Source organism: Marmota monax, unplaced genomic scaffold, assembly GCF_021218885.2.
Source record: "Marmota monax isolate L192 unplaced genomic scaffold, Marmota_monax_Labrador192_F-V1.1 WCK01_AAM20220418_F8-fsc00251, whole genome shotgun sequence".
Classification (NCBI taxonomy): Eukaryota; Metazoa; Chordata; class Mammalia; order Rodentia; family Sciuridae; genus Marmota; species Marmota monax.
This window is the reverse complement of record NW_026694546.1, coordinates 653,953-673,303: the sequence shown is the minus strand read 5'-3', so window position 1 is coordinate 673,303 and position 19,351 is coordinate 653,953. Positions and strand designations below refer to the sequence as shown.

General features: G+C 39.8%; 1 protein-coding gene across 1 annotated transcript in view; it reads right to left on the bottom strand.

The window, feature by feature from the left end:
- Window positions 1-19,351, bottom strand: part of LOC124076660 (protoheme IX farnesyltransferase, mitochondrial) — a 121,897-nt gene that overhangs the window by 12,501 nt on the left and 90,045 nt on the right. The window contains exon 6 of the mRNA XM_046420708.2: window positions 4,224-4,456. Within this exon, the coding sequence (XP_046276664.1) occupies window positions 4,224-4,456 (233 nt within the window). The remainder of the gene's footprint in view (window positions 1-4,223; window positions 4,457-19,351) is intronic.

Here is a 19,351-nt window from a genome sequence, read left to right as displayed (position 1 = left end):
CCAATAAGCAGGAATTGTGCATGCTCTTCCCTGTTTCTGGAAAGTACACTCCCTCCTCAAGTAAACTGTTCATGACTTGATTCAGTCTTCCTGGATCAATCTGGGAAGGTTAAGAGAGTCTATAGCCTTCTTCAGAAGGATAAAGCTCTTAGATCACTCAATGTCACTGCCGGCCTGCCTCTCTCAGAAGACGTAGAGACAGTATTTTCATGAGGACAGGTAATGAGTAGTCATTTTCATATTTGTCAATGTCTAGCACACAAGAGGTCCTCAACCAATACCTATACAATGAAGCTATAGAGGGGGAGTAGCTTGTTACGGTGGTGAGCACGGCAGTTGCCAGTCCAGGGAATAGGGAGATCTCCCAGCTGCTCTTGCTTCCTTTCATCTGTACCCCAGCTTCCAACTCTTCTCTTCCTTATTGTCAGTATAGTTCAATAGGCTGTTGCAAAGAATTTTCTCTTCACTGGCTTCTCCAAAGCAATCAATGTGTGGCAGTTCAAAGATTAAATGGTTTGGAGATAACATAGAAGAAAGGAAGCTTCTTTTGCCATCTGTTTTTCAGAAAAGTTCTTTCTAACCATACTATCCCCAAAGATAAAAACCCAGATGATTGTAATTCCAGCTCCTTGGGAGGCTAAGGCAGGAGGATTACAAGTTTGAAATCAGCATGAGCAATTTATCAAGTCTGGTCTCAAAATAAAATTTAGAAAGGCCTGGGGGTGTAGCTCAGTGGTACAGCACCTGCCTAGCATGTGTGAGGCCCTGAGTTCAATCCCCCATATGAAAAAACAAAACAAAACAAATCCATGAGATATAACTTCTGTAGAAAAGACAAATTATACCATTTTATCTTGAATAATTATCTGTCTATGCCCTCTGTCCCCAATCCTAGACATTCCCATGGAACTCTTCTAATGGCTGATGTACTGTCTGGTTCTGTTTTTGTGGACTGTTGATTCTTAGTGTGATCCCTAGACCAGAGACATCATTTTCACCTGGGAACCTGTTGGAAATAAAAATTCTCAGAACCCCACCCAAGACATACTGAATCAGAAACCCCAGGAGCAGGGCCCAGGAATCTGTGTTTGTAGTAGCACTCCAGTGCACTGAAGTTTGGGAAATTTGTTTCTGATTTAGCAAGACCACAGGTACAATCTTATATAAGACCCCATTATTTAAAGTGCATACTCATGCAAGGCAGATGGAACACAGATTCAGAAGGATATCAATCTTCCTTTTTAGGTAGTACTGTCTGAGGGAAATTTCTGCAATGATAGAAGTGTTCTGCTGAGTTGCCCATATGGTACTGACCACCACATGTGGCTATGAGCATTTGAAATATGGGACTGAAGAACTGAATTTTTAAGTCAATTCGGATTAAATTTAAAAAGCCACCAGAGCTCATGGCCACTATCTAGATAGGATAGTTCTAGAAGATCACACTCCTAGTAATCTATTTTCTCCAGCCATGACCTATCTCCAGTAGTACTTTCAAATTATTAATCCATCAAATGGATTAATCCACTAATGAAGTCAGGGCCTTCATGAGTTAATCACTTTACCTTTGAACACTACTGTGTTGCCTAACATATGAGGTTTTGAGGGGACAGTTTAGGTCCAAGCTATAATAAAAGATTTCATTTTTCAAGACAATCATGTATTTTTCAATCTGATACCTAAAAAGGTATGGCCTGGCTCTTAGCTATCCATCATCACCAAGTTTGCATAAAAACGATTGATTGGGTTATAGAAGGGCTGTTGTTTGAGAAATCATTTTAAATATGACTATTAGCAGTTTAGTCAAAACCAGACTCTCAATAAAAAAGGTTCCTACCTGCAATGTGGACTCCTAAGCTATGAATTTTGATTTTACCTTTCTGGCCTTTGGGGAGGCAACTAAAAGCCTTTATTTGCTGAGACTCAAACTCTTCTTGAGGAAATTGTGGAAGGTGTGAAAAGGGTCCCTTATCCTTCAGTGAGGACTCTTCACGAGGACCCTGTACAACAGTGGTGATCAAGTTTTCCATGGTTCTGAATTTGACTGCCTTCCTCAGTCTCCCACGATACCCCTTCCTAGGCTGTGACCCTTCAAGGCTGGCTCTGGCTCTAGCCTTGTCTGGGACTTTCCATACAGAAAGGTAGTTTTTGGTGCCTGTTTTGAAGAAACTGAACAGTTTCCAGGTGCTCCTGGCAGGGCACAGGGGTACCTCCCAGTAGGGTCACAAATACTGATATGTGGCTACTCCTCCCACGGGAAGGGGAGAAACCAGAGGATGCAGACTCCAGGGAGTTATTCACTTTCTATGGTCTCCACTACAAAGTCTTAGAGAGGGATCAGAGGGTGAGGATGGTGGAGTTAGCGGGGATAGGGAATTTGGTTCAAGTCATGGTTGGTGCTCCAAGTAGAAATGAGGAGAGGACTCTGAGCAGGAGTAGGAGGGCTGGTAGTAAGTGGGAGTGCTCTTTGAATGTAAATGCTGACCCAAGGTGAAAATTCATATACTGTCTAGTCCAGGAAAACCAGACCCATGCTTTCCCCTCACCCAAGAAAGATGCCCTGAGGGACCCAGTGCTCTTCCCCACCAGCCTGGAGGCATCTCACAGTATTTAAAACCACAGTGAAGAAACAATGTTGAATTGCTCAGTTTGAAACCAAATAAGATCTCATGACCTTTTCTCTGTGTTAACTCACCTGCTGTATGAAGGAGGACAACTGAATAATAACAGCAGCAGTGGCTACCATGATTATGCCCTTCCTGGCCTTTACATTGAATAATCACTAAGGACTGCTTGTGTCCTCTGGACAGCATGTGCTGGGAACTCAATCCCCAGTGCCACCTGACTGAAAGATGGGCCATCAGGGGTTTTGGCCTGGAGGGCTCCACACTCACACTTACAAATGGATCAATGCCGATTATAGAAAGCCTTGGGCCTGTGGGTCTGATCTCCTGTCAGTGAGTGCTCTTTCTATCTCTGTCCTGCTCTTCCACCACAGAAGGCTTGCATGGATGTCCTCATTTCATCCTCAACAACTCTGAGGAGAGATCATCATTAGCCCCATGTGGGAGAAGAGGAGACTGTCGCAGAAGCAGCCAAGCTCAGTTCCAAAGGTCACCCGGCTAATGAGGAGAGAGTCAGGTTCCACCCTCAGGTGGCCCAATGGTAGCACCCCTGCTCTTAAGCACCCTGTTGTTATTGCTTCCCTCATGGAGGAGACTCTGGGTTAGGGTTTATCACAGGGCAAACAAGCACCTATGTTTTAGAATATTACATCTTTAGATTCATTAAAACCCACCATTTACAGGATATTAAAACTGTTCTAAGAAACAATCACGGTAAAGGTGTAATCACATTTGTAAGCTTGCCAAATCGGAGTGTACGAACTTTTATGAAAAGTTTCAGAAATGTGGCTTACAAGGGTAACGGTTTATGGTCAGCCGCCTTTTGATCTCTCATGTGAAAAATATGTACTTACATATACGGCAGGAAACCTCACCACTTCCTTCCTAAGTGTTGGTCAAAAACACTAATTACTTGACTAATTAGACTGCGAAACTTCCCTTACAGATGGTAAAAATGAGCTATTTTCACCCCACAAATTTCGCTGTGACATACTACCAAAAAAAAAATGTAAAAATGTTTCAATGGTTTTATTGTACACAGCATGAACAATTTAGGCAAATCATATAAAAATAATTTGTTCTTTCAAAAGAGGGGATAATAAATAACCCTGTTCTACAGAAATGAAGGAGGCTTGACACCCCTGACAGGGAACCAGAAGCCAGTCCCATATACACCTTCTCTGTAGACTGGGCCATTCTGAACAGATCAGCTAGTTCTGAGTTGGTTTGAGATTTTTTATCATAATTTTCAGAGATTTTCTTTTCACTTCACCTGTAGTTAGAGGCAACATCCCCTACTCTGTTTCTCTTAGACCTTCCTTTCAAGGGAAAGCATATGTCATATTTATGCACAAGCCAGGATGACAGTCTCCCTTTAGCTTTACATTCTTAATATTTTAGAATGCCCATACCAGCTAATATGCCAGCAGAATCAGTTATGATTAAAATGGAATCTAACCAAGTTCTGTGGCCTAGAGAAGGAGAATCTCTGAGGGTGAGTGCTCATGCTTGCTCAGAACACCTATGAGCTCTTGCTTCTGGTACCCGTACCCCAGGTCTGTAGAAAGCAGCTGAGACTTTGCACTGAGAGGCACTTACCAGCATCGAGGCTGCCAGTTGCTGCTGTCCAGCCCATGACAGGTGGGATAGCCCCAACAACAGCTCCGACCCATGTGTTGGCAATGCTGATCCTCTTCAGGGGTGTATAACAGCAGGTATACAGGAAAATGTTGAAGACGGCCAGGGCTCCTGTGAGTGGATTCACCCCCCAGGTCAGAAGAGCAACTCCTGGAACAGCACAACAAGTGGCAAAGGACACAGCTAGCAATGGGCTGGAAGAGAGAGGATACCAAGGGATCATTTTCAGTTAACTCTATCACATTTTGTAGAATCCAAGCTAAGAACAAATAATCTATGTATCCAATGAAGTATTCCAGGAGGTAGAACTGGTTTAGGGAATCCTCTTTAAGGAACATTAAAGTAAGGGAGGACAGTTTTTGTGGGAGACGTGATTGCCTCTCTTGGTTTGCCAGCTGGGAGCAAAATAGTCAAAAGTCCAGGGGAGAGCACTCTGGGTTTGAGGATAGTTTTGTACCTTCCTGGAGTCGCTCGATTTGTCTCTATAGGAGTCATCATGTCCTCCTGACATGGTTAAAGTAAGAACTACAAGACATGCCTACTTTGCCTGGTGTTCCGGTCTAATGTCAGTGCTAGATATAAATAAGGGACAGCTGGCAACAGGTCAGGTAGAACACAATACTGCATGATTTGGACAAAAAATATTATCAATTCTGGAAACAGTTCTACTCCTTTATACCACATCACCCAATTAGTGATACGGAATAACAATGGCTGACCTCGATGAGGACCATGATTATACTTTTTATAATTAATCAGGGGCCTTAGTATGGTGCCAGTTCCAGAACAACAGTGAATGCCAGGTGACTGTTGCATAGTGCCAATGCCATAACTGGGTTTATGGATAAGGGATTTTTCAGGACGAGGTCACACAATGTTATGTACATAGAAGAAAACCAGCTAAAATTCTACAATGACAATGATTAAGGCCTGCTTCTCAATAGGCACAGTTTTCATAGCAGACTTTGTATGGACTCTTGTGAAAGACTTGAATCTAGATAAACTGAATCTACTAGTTCCTGTTTACATGCACAGGGATTTATTCTTTCTTAAGAAATTAAGGAGGTGCCTCAAGATTACTTTCTCCCTGCAGAAACCACTATTCCACTTCTGAGTAAGAGAAGTTTATGGTGTTCAGTGGTCCAGTGGATTACAGATTCCACTGTGCGCTCCACTGTGTCCCACTCAATTAGATTCCACAGTGTACTCCGGTTTTAACAATGGCCAGTTCCCAGCGGGAGGCAATCTTTACTCCACGTGCAAATGCATGAGACAGTTCCTGCTATTTACAGGGCTCTAGCTTCACTCTAGTTTCCACTTTCTCCCATTTAAGCAGAGGTTGTCTTCTTTGTTTTTAAAGATACACTCTCCACCTTTGCTCTTATTTAATTTCTTCCCTAATCTGTTTTTTATCTTTGATCTATGGACTACTGGCCTCATGCATCCTCAAATAAATTACTTTGTTCATATTTCCCCCAAGGTAAGAGCCTCTAGACCTCACAATCTTCAAAGCCAAGTGTCCTGGATTGGGATACACACATTATCTGTTTCCTCTATCCTGCAACCTCTTATTTGTCCCTTACCTCTATTCTGGAAATAGATTTATCTAAGGTAATGATATGTATCATGTGACCTGGGAACGCCTGGCTTCCTAACTTGTACACAATGTAATTTTCCAGATGAAAGATTAAGAAGATGCCTCTGTGTTGTTATCTCACATATGCCCAGAAAGGAGAATTTAGATGGCTAAAAAGCAGGGCAAATATTTTAACTGCTGTTTGTTCAATAAGGTAGTTTATAGCTTATAAGAACAGATCCCTTCTTTGCCCCGTGGGACTCTAAAAAGCTAGCTTTATTCTAGGTGGGGGAAAACTGTGGCTCATAAACATTTTTATTTTTCCTGAATCAGCCCTTGTGTTTAAAAAAAAAGGTTGTACAATCTTTCTCCAAGGTCTGTGGAAACCAGTTGGATTCAAAGGTATTAGTGTTATGAAAAGCCCTTTTAGAAAAGCACACATGAATTTAATTTATTGAGATAGGCAATTTTATGTGGAAGTTTAATTTTTGACCTGTGTTGAAATCACAGAAAATCTTGAGACTCAATTTTGGAATTTAAATCAATGTGCTCAGGGGCATGAATGAAAATTGAGTAAGTTGATAAGCCACATAAACAAAAATGAAGATATTTACCCAGGACAGCATGGCCATTTTCAGCATCTGGGGGAGGAAAAAAGCCCTGAATCAGGGGGCGTCAGAGCTTTCTTGTAGTTAAAGGGCAAAGATATTCCAACTTGAAAACTGTGAAATTTACTTTCTTGTGATGTTTTACTTTTTCTAAAATTTTATGTTGAAAGTAATGAATATACTTCTAGAACCAGTATCAACAGTGGGTATGGTATTAAAAGCAAAACAAAACAAAACCAAAATTCGCCAATAACACAGTGGAGAAACGTATTATGGGTCTCTAAAATAATCTTTTTAAAGGGGGGCCAGAGATTGAACCTAAAGGTGCTTAATCACTGGGTCATCCCCAGCCCTTTTAAATTTTATTTTGAGGAAGGTTCTCACTAAGCTGCTTAGGGCCTTGCTAAGTTCCTGAGGCTGACCTCAAACTTGTGATCCTCCTGCCTCAGCCTTTTGAGCTGCTGAGATTACAGGTGTGTGCCACCATGCCTGGCTCTAAAATGATCTTTAACAGAGTAAAACAAGTTTCTTGAGATAGTATTACCTTCATTTTATGGATGAGCAAATGTTAGATAAGCAATAGCTATCAAGTGTGGTTCAATACAACAAATGTGTGGAAAAGGGGGAATACCCAACCTAGTGTGTGTACTGGGGGCATGGAAGGGGAACGCTGCTAGGAAGAAGTGACATTTAAACTGAGACATGAAGGATGAACAGGTGGTACATGGGCAAAAAGGGCTAAGAGGAGTGTTCCAGGTAGGGGATGGCATGTTTGAAGGCGAAAGTAAGAAACATGGCAAGTTTGAAAGACAGAAGGAAGTTCCAGGTATCTGGATTGCGGACAGCAGGTGGGAAGTTATCAAGAGGACAGAGAGGTTGAAGATCACAGTGAGGTGTCTACACATAGCTTCTTGGCAGATAAAGAGTCAAGGAGGATTTCTGTGTTTTAAAGAGGTAGAAAAGAATGATTAAGATCTGCTTTTTAGAACTAGGATCACTCTGCTGCCACATGAGGTCAACAAACATAGACAAGCAGATGTTTATTCTCTTTATGAAAGAGGCTCACATTAGGCATTTTGGAGGAAGCAGAATCGTGAACACACTGACATAATTTTTATCAAATGCTTAGTTGGAATGAACAGCCTTCAGATAGCTTTTATGTTTAATCTATCTTGCAGATTTCCCAAAATACACCAATGGAGCAAGTTGGCACAGACAGCAGATCCTCCTCTCACTCAGTGGCTCTTCGGTCTAATGACACCAGGGTGATCATAGTTTGCATTTGCAGCTCTATTATTCTTGGCTCTACTTTATCTTTTCGGGGTCTTTTTAACTATTTTGTTAAGTTTTGTATATTTTTTCAAGTTACCTGAAGTCTTGTATAAAATAAGGCAGAGTAAAAAGTTAAGAAAACGAAGATGTATCTATAGGATTTTGATTAGAATCTTTGTATACCATGAAAATATACTAGTGAAAGAAAAGAGAGCTCTAGGAAACCGTAGGTAGGAAGAGGACAAACAAAAGTAAAGGCTAGAGACAGAAAACAGACCTAGCAGTATCTGGATTATATTTTGAAGTTTGGTTCGTCATGAAATCTTTAAATATGGTAATACTGAAGTTGTTGAAGTCCACCAATTTTAGTAAAGAGATCTATTTTGAGATAGAAGATTAGAAAAGAGTCCAATCCTCATCCCTTAAACACTAACTATGATGTTTTACTATTAAAATGTGATCAGAACTAAATCTCAAAGACCTAAGGAGCAAATCTGTGAATGACTGGTTTGTTATTATTTCAGGCCAATTATTCCATATACTCATTCTCCTAATCATATTGTTCAATGCTTAATCAGAAATCCCATCTGCCTTTTCCACTCTTAGATGTGCTTTGGAAGTATCCCAAACCTAGAGACACATACAGCTATTTCTCCTTTTATCATTTATTCTTCATTTTTTTTTTTTCATTAGTCTTTTTGAACCTTCTATCCTTTGAATTCCTTAGCAGCTTGCTTTCATTTTGAGGGCTACATTGTTATCTGGCTTTCAAAGGGAAAAAGGGGAGGAGAAAGTCTAAGGGCTCAGAGTCACTCTAAGGGAGAGGCCTCAGTGGAACTTCTGGGTAGATGCTCCACTCCTTCACTCCTTCACACCTCCACACAGTGGTTCTACCTAAGTATAGTTTCTGTTTTTTTTTTTTGGGGGGGTATGTGTGTGTGGTGCTGGGGATTGAACCCAGGGCCTTGTGCATGGAAGGCAAGCACTCTACCAACTAAGCTATATCCTCAGCCCCGAAGTATGGTTTCTGGACCAGCAGTATCAGCATTACCTGGGAATTTGTTAGGAATTCAGGTGATCCAGAGGCTTGTTGAAGTCTGAGAAGCTACACCATTATAATGTGATGCTTGTCACCATCTGGCCAAGCCACATGTGCTAAGCCTACAGAAGCCACTCTACTCCAGTACTGACTGTGTAAGGTAAGTCACACACTTTCAGTTGTCTTTCGGTATATATCTTGACATGTGCCAGTGGAAAGAACCCAGGGCTGCCAATCAATTTTGTTTTCAAATTGCAGAGGTACTGTGGCAATATCCCTCAACTCCTCTGTACCATCTGGATTTAACTTAGTCATACAGCCACAAGGGTTTAGACCATAAGCAGTACTTTAATGGTGAGCTGAAGCAAGTGTGGTGCAAGTGCTGATGACTTGATTCTAGGCCACAGATAGACTGAAGCTCGTTGTACTTCTTCTACTATTGAATCTATTGGAATATTTTCATAGGAAAGTGTTTTAAAAATGCTTTATTATTATTATCAGTCAGGTGGTCTGAGTTCTATTTCTGACTATGATGTTGACTAGCTAGGTAAAAAGGGGCAACATATTTAACCTCTCTGGTCTTTAGTTTTCAACTATAAAAGTAAGAGGCGTTTTCAGTGACCAAGACTGGAACTCAAGTCAAACTTGCTTTAGGTAAAAAAGACTCAATAACAAGACCATAGAAAAGGCAGAGATTATAGATATTTAGCTGTTTGATCTTGATGAGCAAAGTAACCTGTAGCATTTGTTTCTTTACTTGTAAAATGGGAGATACTTAACAGAGTGTCTTAAGAATTAAATGTAGTGATGATGCAAATAATGCACTTAGCAGAGTGTTCATAAATGAGCACAGTGTTTACTTGTTCATTAATTCACTTACTTATCCATCCAAATTCTCATTGCCTATGTCAACCACCTTGCCAAATGTGGCAATATAACAGTGAACAAAATGAAAACGTACAGTTTAGAAAGGGTGATAGACTTTAAACACATTAACAGAAGCACCATGAACTCTCCAAGTGTAAAAATAGCCAAAAGAAAAAGAACACATGAAAGGAGACAGAATAAGACAGAATCTAAACAGGGAGGACTGGAGGTAAGGCCTGATAATCATCACAAATCGTTTTTCCTAATTTATTTTTTCAGACTTAAAATAATATAGGTATATATTAAGACTTGTGGATATAAAACTGTCTTTAATATAATTATAACTTGATTAGGAATTTCACTTTATCAAATTACAAACAAACAAACAAACAAACAAACAAACGGACAAACTAGATTGTTCACATGTAAAATCTCTTTTTAAAATATTGATGTTTCTGCCCCCTACAACAGTAGCTGTCATAGCTTTTATCAAGATCAGAGAAACTAGCTGAGTGTGGTGGCACACACCTATAATCCCAGCAGTTCAGGAGGCTGAGGCAGGAGGACTGCAAGTTCAAAGCCAGTCTCAGCAACCTAGTAAAACCCTAAGTAACTTAGGCAGACCCTGTCTCAAAATAAAAAATAAAAAGCTCTGGGGATCTGGCTCAGTGATGAAGAGACCCTGGGTTCAATCGTGGGTACTAAAAAAAAAAAGAAAAAAAAAAGATAAAAGGAAATTAACATCTCTGTGAGGAGTTCTCACTAGAGTGAAAGATCAGAAATGCACCCTTTAAGTGTTGTGATGATTTTGTGAGGAATTAAAATTTTCAATAACACAAATAAACATATGAATAAGGAAAATAACACTATTTCACTGGGGCTGGGCAAGAAAAGACCCAGTAATTTTCTTGAAGTAAAAAAATTCTTTCATATTCATGCATTACTCATGTAAACAGGTTCATGGTAAGAACTGAATGATGATTTATTTCAAAACTTGTATGCAAAACTAAATTACATTTTAAATGGAGATATCTTTCCACTGAGTGTCATTACATGGAATCTTTCTACTTGGGCCCTTCCTGCCCAAGGCTATTGTAAAATAGAAACTATTAGACTTAACAGTGGGGGATTCTGTCAATACATTTCTATAAATTATTTTTTCCTCTTTTAAAACATAACATTGCTTTGTTTACTAAGCACCAGTTCTTATGCAGTTGTGACAAAGAATTCTCTTTAGACATTAGGAACAAAAAAGAGAAACAAACTTTAATTTTATGTCTAGTTATTGCACTTAATAAACTTAATTTAAATTACCTGACTTTTAAATAACTTCCTGGAGAAAATGCAGCTTTTCTAAAGCTTAAGTAATGTGTCAGGAGAGCTATGAAATGTTGTACTGCATCAAGAAAACTATATTTTGAGCAGTTCTGAAGACAAATTGGTTCATACAAAAATTAATCTCATCCTCTTGATTATTCTTCCAGAATAAATGATCTTAATGTTACAAAATAAAATTTCGTTTTTTTCAAAAACAAAAGAAAGCCCAAAATCTTAATCAAACCAAGCCAATTTAACTTCTATTTCCTGCATAAATTCCACATTTGAGCTTTGAAATGAGTTTTTGGAGGAAGTCTCTACAGATAACTGTTCTGAAGATGTCTCCCTAGAATCTTGTTAGGAATTTTCTATTTCTAAACAAGTTTCAAGTTATAGATGCTGTCAGGCAGCAGAGGGCTGATGCAAGCTAAGAACTTAAGGAAAACAAAGACACAAAACCAAAAACATTTTTTTAAAAGGCAAGAAATGTGAAAATAAAAATTTTTTGTTAGTGATCATATTCAGGGCATGAAGATTATGGTATTATATTAAAAACCTTTTTTTTCAAGAAAGAAAATAAAAGATAAGAGCTAAAGGAATTTTTGAAAACTGAAAGACTCTTACTAATTTAGGAAGAAGATAAGAAAGATTGGCTGCAAAAAACCATTTATAGAATATAAAACAAAATGCCAAAATGAACGTTACTCTATTGTTGACCTCTGAAATACAGCATTCTCATCCAGGGAGAAGCAAATGGTGACCCTTGAATTATGTTACATCAGTTAAGTTTAAATTAAGGGAAAGATATTTGAACAAAGACTCTGGAATTTTCAGAGAGGTGATTCCCATCCTTTGATCCCATCCATGAAAATCAGAGTTTCCAGAGGAGTCGTCCAATCTCTTAATCTATTTCTCAAACCACTTGAAAGCAGGGACCACCTACTGAATCCCTCCATGCGTCCTCCCTCCTAAAACACCCAGTGCCTGCCACACGGGAGACACATACTTTTCCTTTTCCCAGTTGAACCATATGGTTTAGTTTTCTGACCCTCCTCCCACTTTTTAATTTATAGGGTCCTATAAAAAAAAAGCAACTTTGTTTCACCTACACAAAATAGAGTCAATGAATTTTCAAGAGTCTTTGAAATGTTTAATAAAACCTAACTTATAAAAAAACGAGGTTGAGAATAAAATTATCCCTGTAATTTTGGAGTCTACCTAGGAGTTGTGTGTGTGCAGCTGTTGGGGGAGGTGGGCCCTTAGGCCCTTACCTCTGACTGCATTGCCTCCTCTTCCCTTTGGGACTGAGCCTTTAGTCAATGGACAGTATTTGCAAATGCTGACATCTACAGGGACCAGGCTGGCAATAAAACAGTGAAGTGGGACTACTTAAAAACGAAGTGGTGAGGGGGCAGTGGGAAGTGCTACACAGGTTTGGGTGGCAGATAACCTTGTGGGAATGCACAAAAGCAGCCCAGAAATCTGGGGCTTGATGTTAACATTTTCTGTTTATGTGTTAGCAACTACTGAAAATTGTAGGAGAGCACAGCAGGCCAAACAAAGAATTACCTTTCCAGGCTGCTGCTCTGCTCTCTTGGGTCTATGTGAAAGACATTCTCCAGGAAGGATGTGTCTACCTGAATTTGTGCATGCTGCTCCTTGCTCTCAAATTCACTCACCTGCCTCTTCCTAATACTTCTATCTCATATATGGCCAATTCTTACTTATCCTCTAAGATTCAGTCTGGACACTGGAAAACACCAGGGACTGGGGCTGCAGCTCAGTGTAAGAGAGCTTACCTAGCATACATGAGGCCCTAGATTAGACTCCAACACCTGCCAAATGAGAGAACTACACCAAGAACATTTTACTGCACCCTTCTCACTTGGCCTCCGTGTCTGTGCTGGGTCCCACAGCACTTCTTACTCCTTATTCTATAACAAGCTGCCTTGCTTGCCCATTCTCTATATATTTATTTTTGTGTGTGATGACTCTGTGCTACTCCTCTTTATATTCTCTATACCTGAAAATGATGCCCAAATGAGCCCTCACAAACTGTGTGAAAAACATTCTCCTAAAACTACCACTTATAACACCATCATCCAATGGGAACATTTGATCATGTCTTTTATTTTCACATCATCTTGTTTGAAGAGAGAAGAATAAAGTGAAGGGACATTAAGACTATATGAACCTAGATTACTAATACCCTGTGACATATTTTCCAAGTGGTTATAAAAATGTAACAGACAAAAATGTAAGTTACTATGATAGTTAACTCTTCATATGCATATTTATCAGAATATCTGCATATAAGAAGGTACATGGGCCGGGTGCGGTGGCACACACCTGTAATCCCAGTGGTTTGGGAGGTTGAGGCAGGAGGATCATGAGTTCAAAGCCAGCCTCAACAACTTAGATAAGCCCTAAGCAACTCAATGAGAACCTGTCTCTACATAAAATACAAGTGGCTCACTGGTTAAATACCCCTGGGTTCAAAAACTGCTACAAAAAAAAAAAAAAAAAAGGTACACAGGACTGAAGAATCCCCCATTGGCAGGGTTGCTGTCAACAAATTTATTCAAATTCATAAATGGTTTCTTTTTTCTCATGACAATAAAAGAGTCCAACTTTCAGAGAATCCCCGTGTTTCATTCCTTTGTCCAGACTAATGACCAAACTTGATGATATGTACAAACACTTTTTCTTGACTTTTCATACCATGGCTCATTATATTAAATGATTTTATTTTAAGAACTTCTATATATTAATATCTCTATTACTAAGTTGAGACCTGCCACTTGAAATCACTGTTTAATACCAAAGGAAAAAAGAGAGAGAGAAAAATTCCTATACTTATAAAATGTTTATGTTCTTATTACATTAGCAATATACACACACCAAGAGACTAATCATAACAATCTTTAGAAACTGTGCAGAGCTTTAGCCTGGTCCAGGCACACATCTACTAGACTCGTGTGACTGGGTGATGAATAATATTCACAGCTCCCCTGCAGCCCACAAAATGTTTACATTTGCTTAAGTGCTTACTGGTAAAACCTTCAGTAAATCTGAAAAATGTCTCCTGTAAATCCCTATAATACTTAAGCTAAACCCTGTTCTTTAAGTTAATAATGCCAACTAAACAATCCATTCATTTCATTTCGAAAACTCAATCTTCATCATTCATTTTAAAACAAGGTATTGGTTGACCCCGATTCCAAGTGTTTTAATTTATCCTCTCTAAATAACCTTTTGCTCTGCTCTTATCATGCAATCCGTCCTGCTTACAGCCCACACCTACAGCTTGCAAGTTATGGATCACTCTCATCTGATCCATTAAGATGGAAAAACCTATGCTGACATGGATTATTTCCCTGTCAACATCGCTAAGCTGGAAAATGGATAATTCAAAGGAGACATAATCAAAATATAGATGTCTTTCAAAATAAAAAAAGAAAGGTCCAGACCAGCCCTCTCTCCTGCAGGAGGTATTCACTTTCCACTCAGTCCTCATTGTATCTTCTTTGTCTGACCTCTCAGAGCCCTTCTTGTTTCTACCAATTTATTCATTTCATTCAACACATCTTTATGGATTGCCTTGTTCTGTCTGCTAAGCATTCTGTGCATATGGCTTTTTTTTTTCCACCCAGATTATAAAGCTTTGACCATTATAAAAAAAAATTGACAGTGCTGGTAACATTACAGGTGATAAATAAATTCTCAATGAGTTGAATAAAAGAGAGATTTACTGAATTCTAAAAGATTTAGAAGAAACATTAAACCTTCACATTTTAAAGAAAGATGAATTTTAATTAAGAATACCAGAAAAAAGGGTACTACTTAAAACATACATGTGTAAGGTATGTTTGAAATTTAATTCAGAAGGATTTCAAGTTTGATAAAGATGGCTAATTAAAGGTGTCTGCATCCCTCTGTCCTCTCTGAAAGCAATAAGGAGAACAGAAAACAGAAACCTTCCACTGTGACAGGACCAGGAACCAACCTTACAGAAGAATTGTCAAATGCAGTGAAAACAGAGGGGAGTGAAAGAGGGTGCAGACCTCTACACCTGGGGTAAAAGAGAAGATATGGTCAATATTACACTTAACAATCTCTTCTTTAACTGTGACTGCAAAATGCAGAAAGAAGATAACATAACTGTATGTGTTGAGGGAAGGAGGCATGAATTACAGGTAGAAAGTTACGAAGTGGAGTCAGGGTTTGGGATGGAGAGCGGGCCTAAAATAAGCTAAAGTTATGAGAAAGCTGCCCTAGAAGGAGTAGCCTTAGGTATCCCCATTTCTACCTCTCGTGCTTAATTGCTCCCTGCACTTTTTCCTGGCCTTGGAGTCTTGGACCAGGTATGAAACATCAGGCCCACGTCTGGGCAATCAAACTTTCTCTCCCAAACCTTTGGAACTGAACAGAGAACCCACCTGGAAGACCTTGGGGACAAAGGCTGAAGTTGCCATTTTGGTGATGAGTCAATTTAAGTGAAGAAGGATGAGAAGAACCAATGTTCAGAGAAAGAAAAGAAAAGTAGAAAAAGGCAGGAAGAGTGAAGTTGGAAGCTAAACTACGACTAAGAAGTGGTAAGTGGGCCACTCTTTCCAGAAGCGAAAAACCAGAAAAACTGAATGGCAGAGTTTATTTAACAGACTCACATCCGAGAAGGAAGACTCACCTGTCCACATATTAAGTCAGAAGAAAAGGACCCAACAGGGTAGCATGGTTAAAGGCAGTTCTGACAGAGTCCTCAGCAAGAGTCTGAGCTGCACGATCTCCTCCTAGGCAAGTTGGTCTCAGGGGAGCCAGGAGAACATAGATGGAAAAGGAGTCTCCAGGGACCTGACAACTGCCAAATAGATCTTAGAAAAGAATCACTTTAAACTGCTGGGTTTTAGCCTCCTAAGAACTCAGATATATCATCTTAGGGAGAAACATTGGGTATATTCACTTTTTTTTTTGGTTTCTTTTTAAAAATTTTGTTCTTTTTAGTTATGCATGACAATAGAATGTATTTTTACATATCATACATACAAAGAGTAGGGGATATTCACTACTGCTCTCCTTCTGACTCTCCCTCTTGGTCATGCTAAAACCACTATATCCATTTAATAGAAATTAGAATCAGTATTACAAGGAGACATGGAGTCTCTTTAGGTAAAAGGAGCTCAAGAACACTGGACACCCATAATATATAAGGGCTAGAGGGAAAGGAGTTACTAGTGAGGATACAAAACAGAAGAGAAATAGGAGGCTCAGGGACCTCAGAACTAAACCACTTCTTGATTTTGCCTATGACAAGTCCCACTTACTAACATATGTGGCCAGACTAGGAGAAGCTGCAGACCCCTCTGTCTGGGGTGTGGCTATGCTCTAGGGGCACAGATGTGGTGGTTGGGCTCCAAGTTAATAAACTCTGTGGTGAGGATGTGATAGCAAAGGTTAAGATAGCTCCATTATGACCCCTCTGGAGCATGCTCTCCAGACTTCCTCTGATGCAAATGCAAGAAGGGCTCTTTAGCCAAATGCACCATGGCTCCAGGTTTATCCATGTGCATCTGGGATACTTCCTGAGTGATGTGATGAACAGGGTACTCAAATTCATCAAGTGGGCCCTGAGCCATTAAAGACTCTGATAAATAATTCTACCATAACAGCCTCAGAGCTGAAGCAAAAAAGCAGAAAGCTATGGGGTCAAGGGTTTCCACAAGAATTATATTTGGTAAACAAGCTGCAAAAGACAACTGAAACAGATAATAACTTGTGTCCCCCAAAATTTCAGGATGAATTTGACATGTCACTTTAAAGACTGTCTTTCTATAAATGAGGAAAATGGGAAGAGCAGTATTTTCCCAAACATGATAAAAGAAACAACATTTCAAAAAATTTTTAATGATAACTGATACTTCAGACATATGCAAGGGGCTTATGTGTGTGGGCACATGCATGCTCACTACTAGGGGCTGAACCCAGGGCCTTGCATGTGTTTGGAAATGCTCTATCACTGAGCTATACTCTCAGTCCTTTTTTGCTTCCTGCTCCCTCCCTCCCTCCCTTTCTTCCTTCCATCCTGCCTCCCTCCTTCCCTTCCTTCCTTCCTGCTAGAGATTGAACCCAGGCCTCCCAAATGCTAAGCGCATGCTCTACCAGAGTTACACTCCCCCAGCCTTGGAACTGGCATTCTACATAGGCAATTGACAGGGAATTAAAACCTAACTACAGTCCTCTTAATTCTCCTTTGGAAAATGAAACAAATAATACTATAACAACATAGATCTTATTTTCATTAAATTATCTTTTAGCTGTAAAGGCTTTCCCCTTTGATTCTAAAGAAAAGTTATAAAGATTTCTACATTGTTTAAAATGAAAAGTATTATATATTTTTAATGTGATTGACTCTTCCCAAAATAATCATCTTATTTATTCAATACATTCAAAGTCACTTTCTTCATCATCTGTAATGACACAGACAAAACGTGGCCCAGAAGAACAGGTAGTCGAGCAGCACCAAGGCTAGTAATCAAGACCATAATAGGACCAGATGCATTTTCATTTCCTTGAAACACAGTGGAGCTGCAGTTTATTCATTTTATGTAGGTCAGCCCTAAGGTGAAAATGTATTATACTCAAAATTATCCTTAAAATCCGCTGAAGTCATCCATAAAGTACGCTGTGCAAGGTTATGTACATGCAAGTATGGAAAATAATGACTGTGTTCATTAAAGTTTGAGAATTTCAGAATTAAATTAAAAGAGGTAACAAAAGAAAAGGTTGTTTTTAGATGGCTGGGCATTCAAACCACTGTGCCATAAGGATATTTCCAGTGGAGGAGAGGTGCGCGTTCTAAGGGCTGTTTCCCTGAGAGGTTTATTCTTTTCTACCTTAATTGCATGTGCATGGGCAGCATGGGCAGCATGCATGAACAGTAATGTCTTTTTACTGGTGGTGAGTGTCAGGATTCAACCCAACCATGAAGGTGCAATCTCTCTGGGATTATGTTATACTCTTTCCTTTGCTGCCCTACCTTAAAACGAATCACCTGACACCTACACAAGGCACTGTGGAATTTAATAAAGGTGGATATACATGGAGACAGTGGAACTATCAGTGAGAAGACTGATAGTCCTTAAAGAACAACCAAAGTTGTAGAATAGAGGAATAAAGGGGGAAGCAGGTTGAAAGGCAGAAGGTGGAGGCAGATGTGCGGTTATCTTGTGGGAGACCAGTGGTGCACAGGAAAACAGGGGGAGTCTTGAAGAGCAGACAGTCTAATTGGCTTTGTTGGCAAATGGAACCACCTTTGGTTCTGAGTTGAGCAACAGCAGAACTCAACTCCCCTGGATCTCCTGGTCCACGCTTCATGAGATTTCACCAGGACCTGTAGCAGGTCTTCTCATTTCCCTCCTATAACCCTATAATGTATTTTCCGCAGGGCAATGGAGGGATCCTTTTAGCCTAAATTTGGTCACAGCTGTCCCATCTCTGTAATTCATTTCTGGCATCCCACTGCACACAGAACTCATGCCAGACTTCTTATCACAGTCTACTTCTGCCTGCATCTCACATCACTTTCCTCCTTGTTCACTGGATTCTGGCTACAATGTTCACCTTGCCTGGCCTGCTCTTTGGCACAGATTCCAAGATACTTTGGGAAGCTGAAAGGATTTGTCCATCACATGAAGAGGATAAGAAGAAAGTCTAGAATGGCTTACAAGTGTCTGGCTGTGGAATACTAATAAAAATATGTAAGGAAAAGGATAGATTTGGGAGAGAAAGTGATATGCATATGCAGGGGAAGAGGAAGATGGGAAGGAGGCTCATGACTACCAACCAAGGAGCTAAGGTAGACAAGGAAGCAACAGAGAGAAGGGCTTAGTAAGAATCAGCCTGAATGGCTTATCTCTTTGGTTCTTAGCTTCAAGATACATTCCTTTGGATAAGTCGGCCTTGACTTCCTCAGTTTAGATCAAGTACTCATCTTTGTTCCCCTGTATCATCTATGGCCTGTCCCCACGATGGTCTCTACCACATTGTACATAAAATGCTTAACTGGTCAGTAGCATGTGGGAGACAGAAGTATGTCCTGGTCACCTCTGCATCTCCAGAGTCTACAAAAGTGTCTGGCTGGTAGGGGCATTAAAACGATACATTTGTTGAGTTAACTGTACCTCTGATATCACTTAATGTCCTTTTTATGCATGTGTGCTGCCATCTGTTAGGAACCTTTTAGTAACCCTAGTGCACTTCTCTACATAGACATTCTCCAAAAGCGCCCTGATGGTGACAGCACAGACTTCAACAACATGCCACTGTCTACTTTCCACTGATTAGTTTCTGCCCACTGACTTCATGGTGATAAAAGAAACACAATTTTCACTTTCTGAGTTCTTTTTGTCACCAA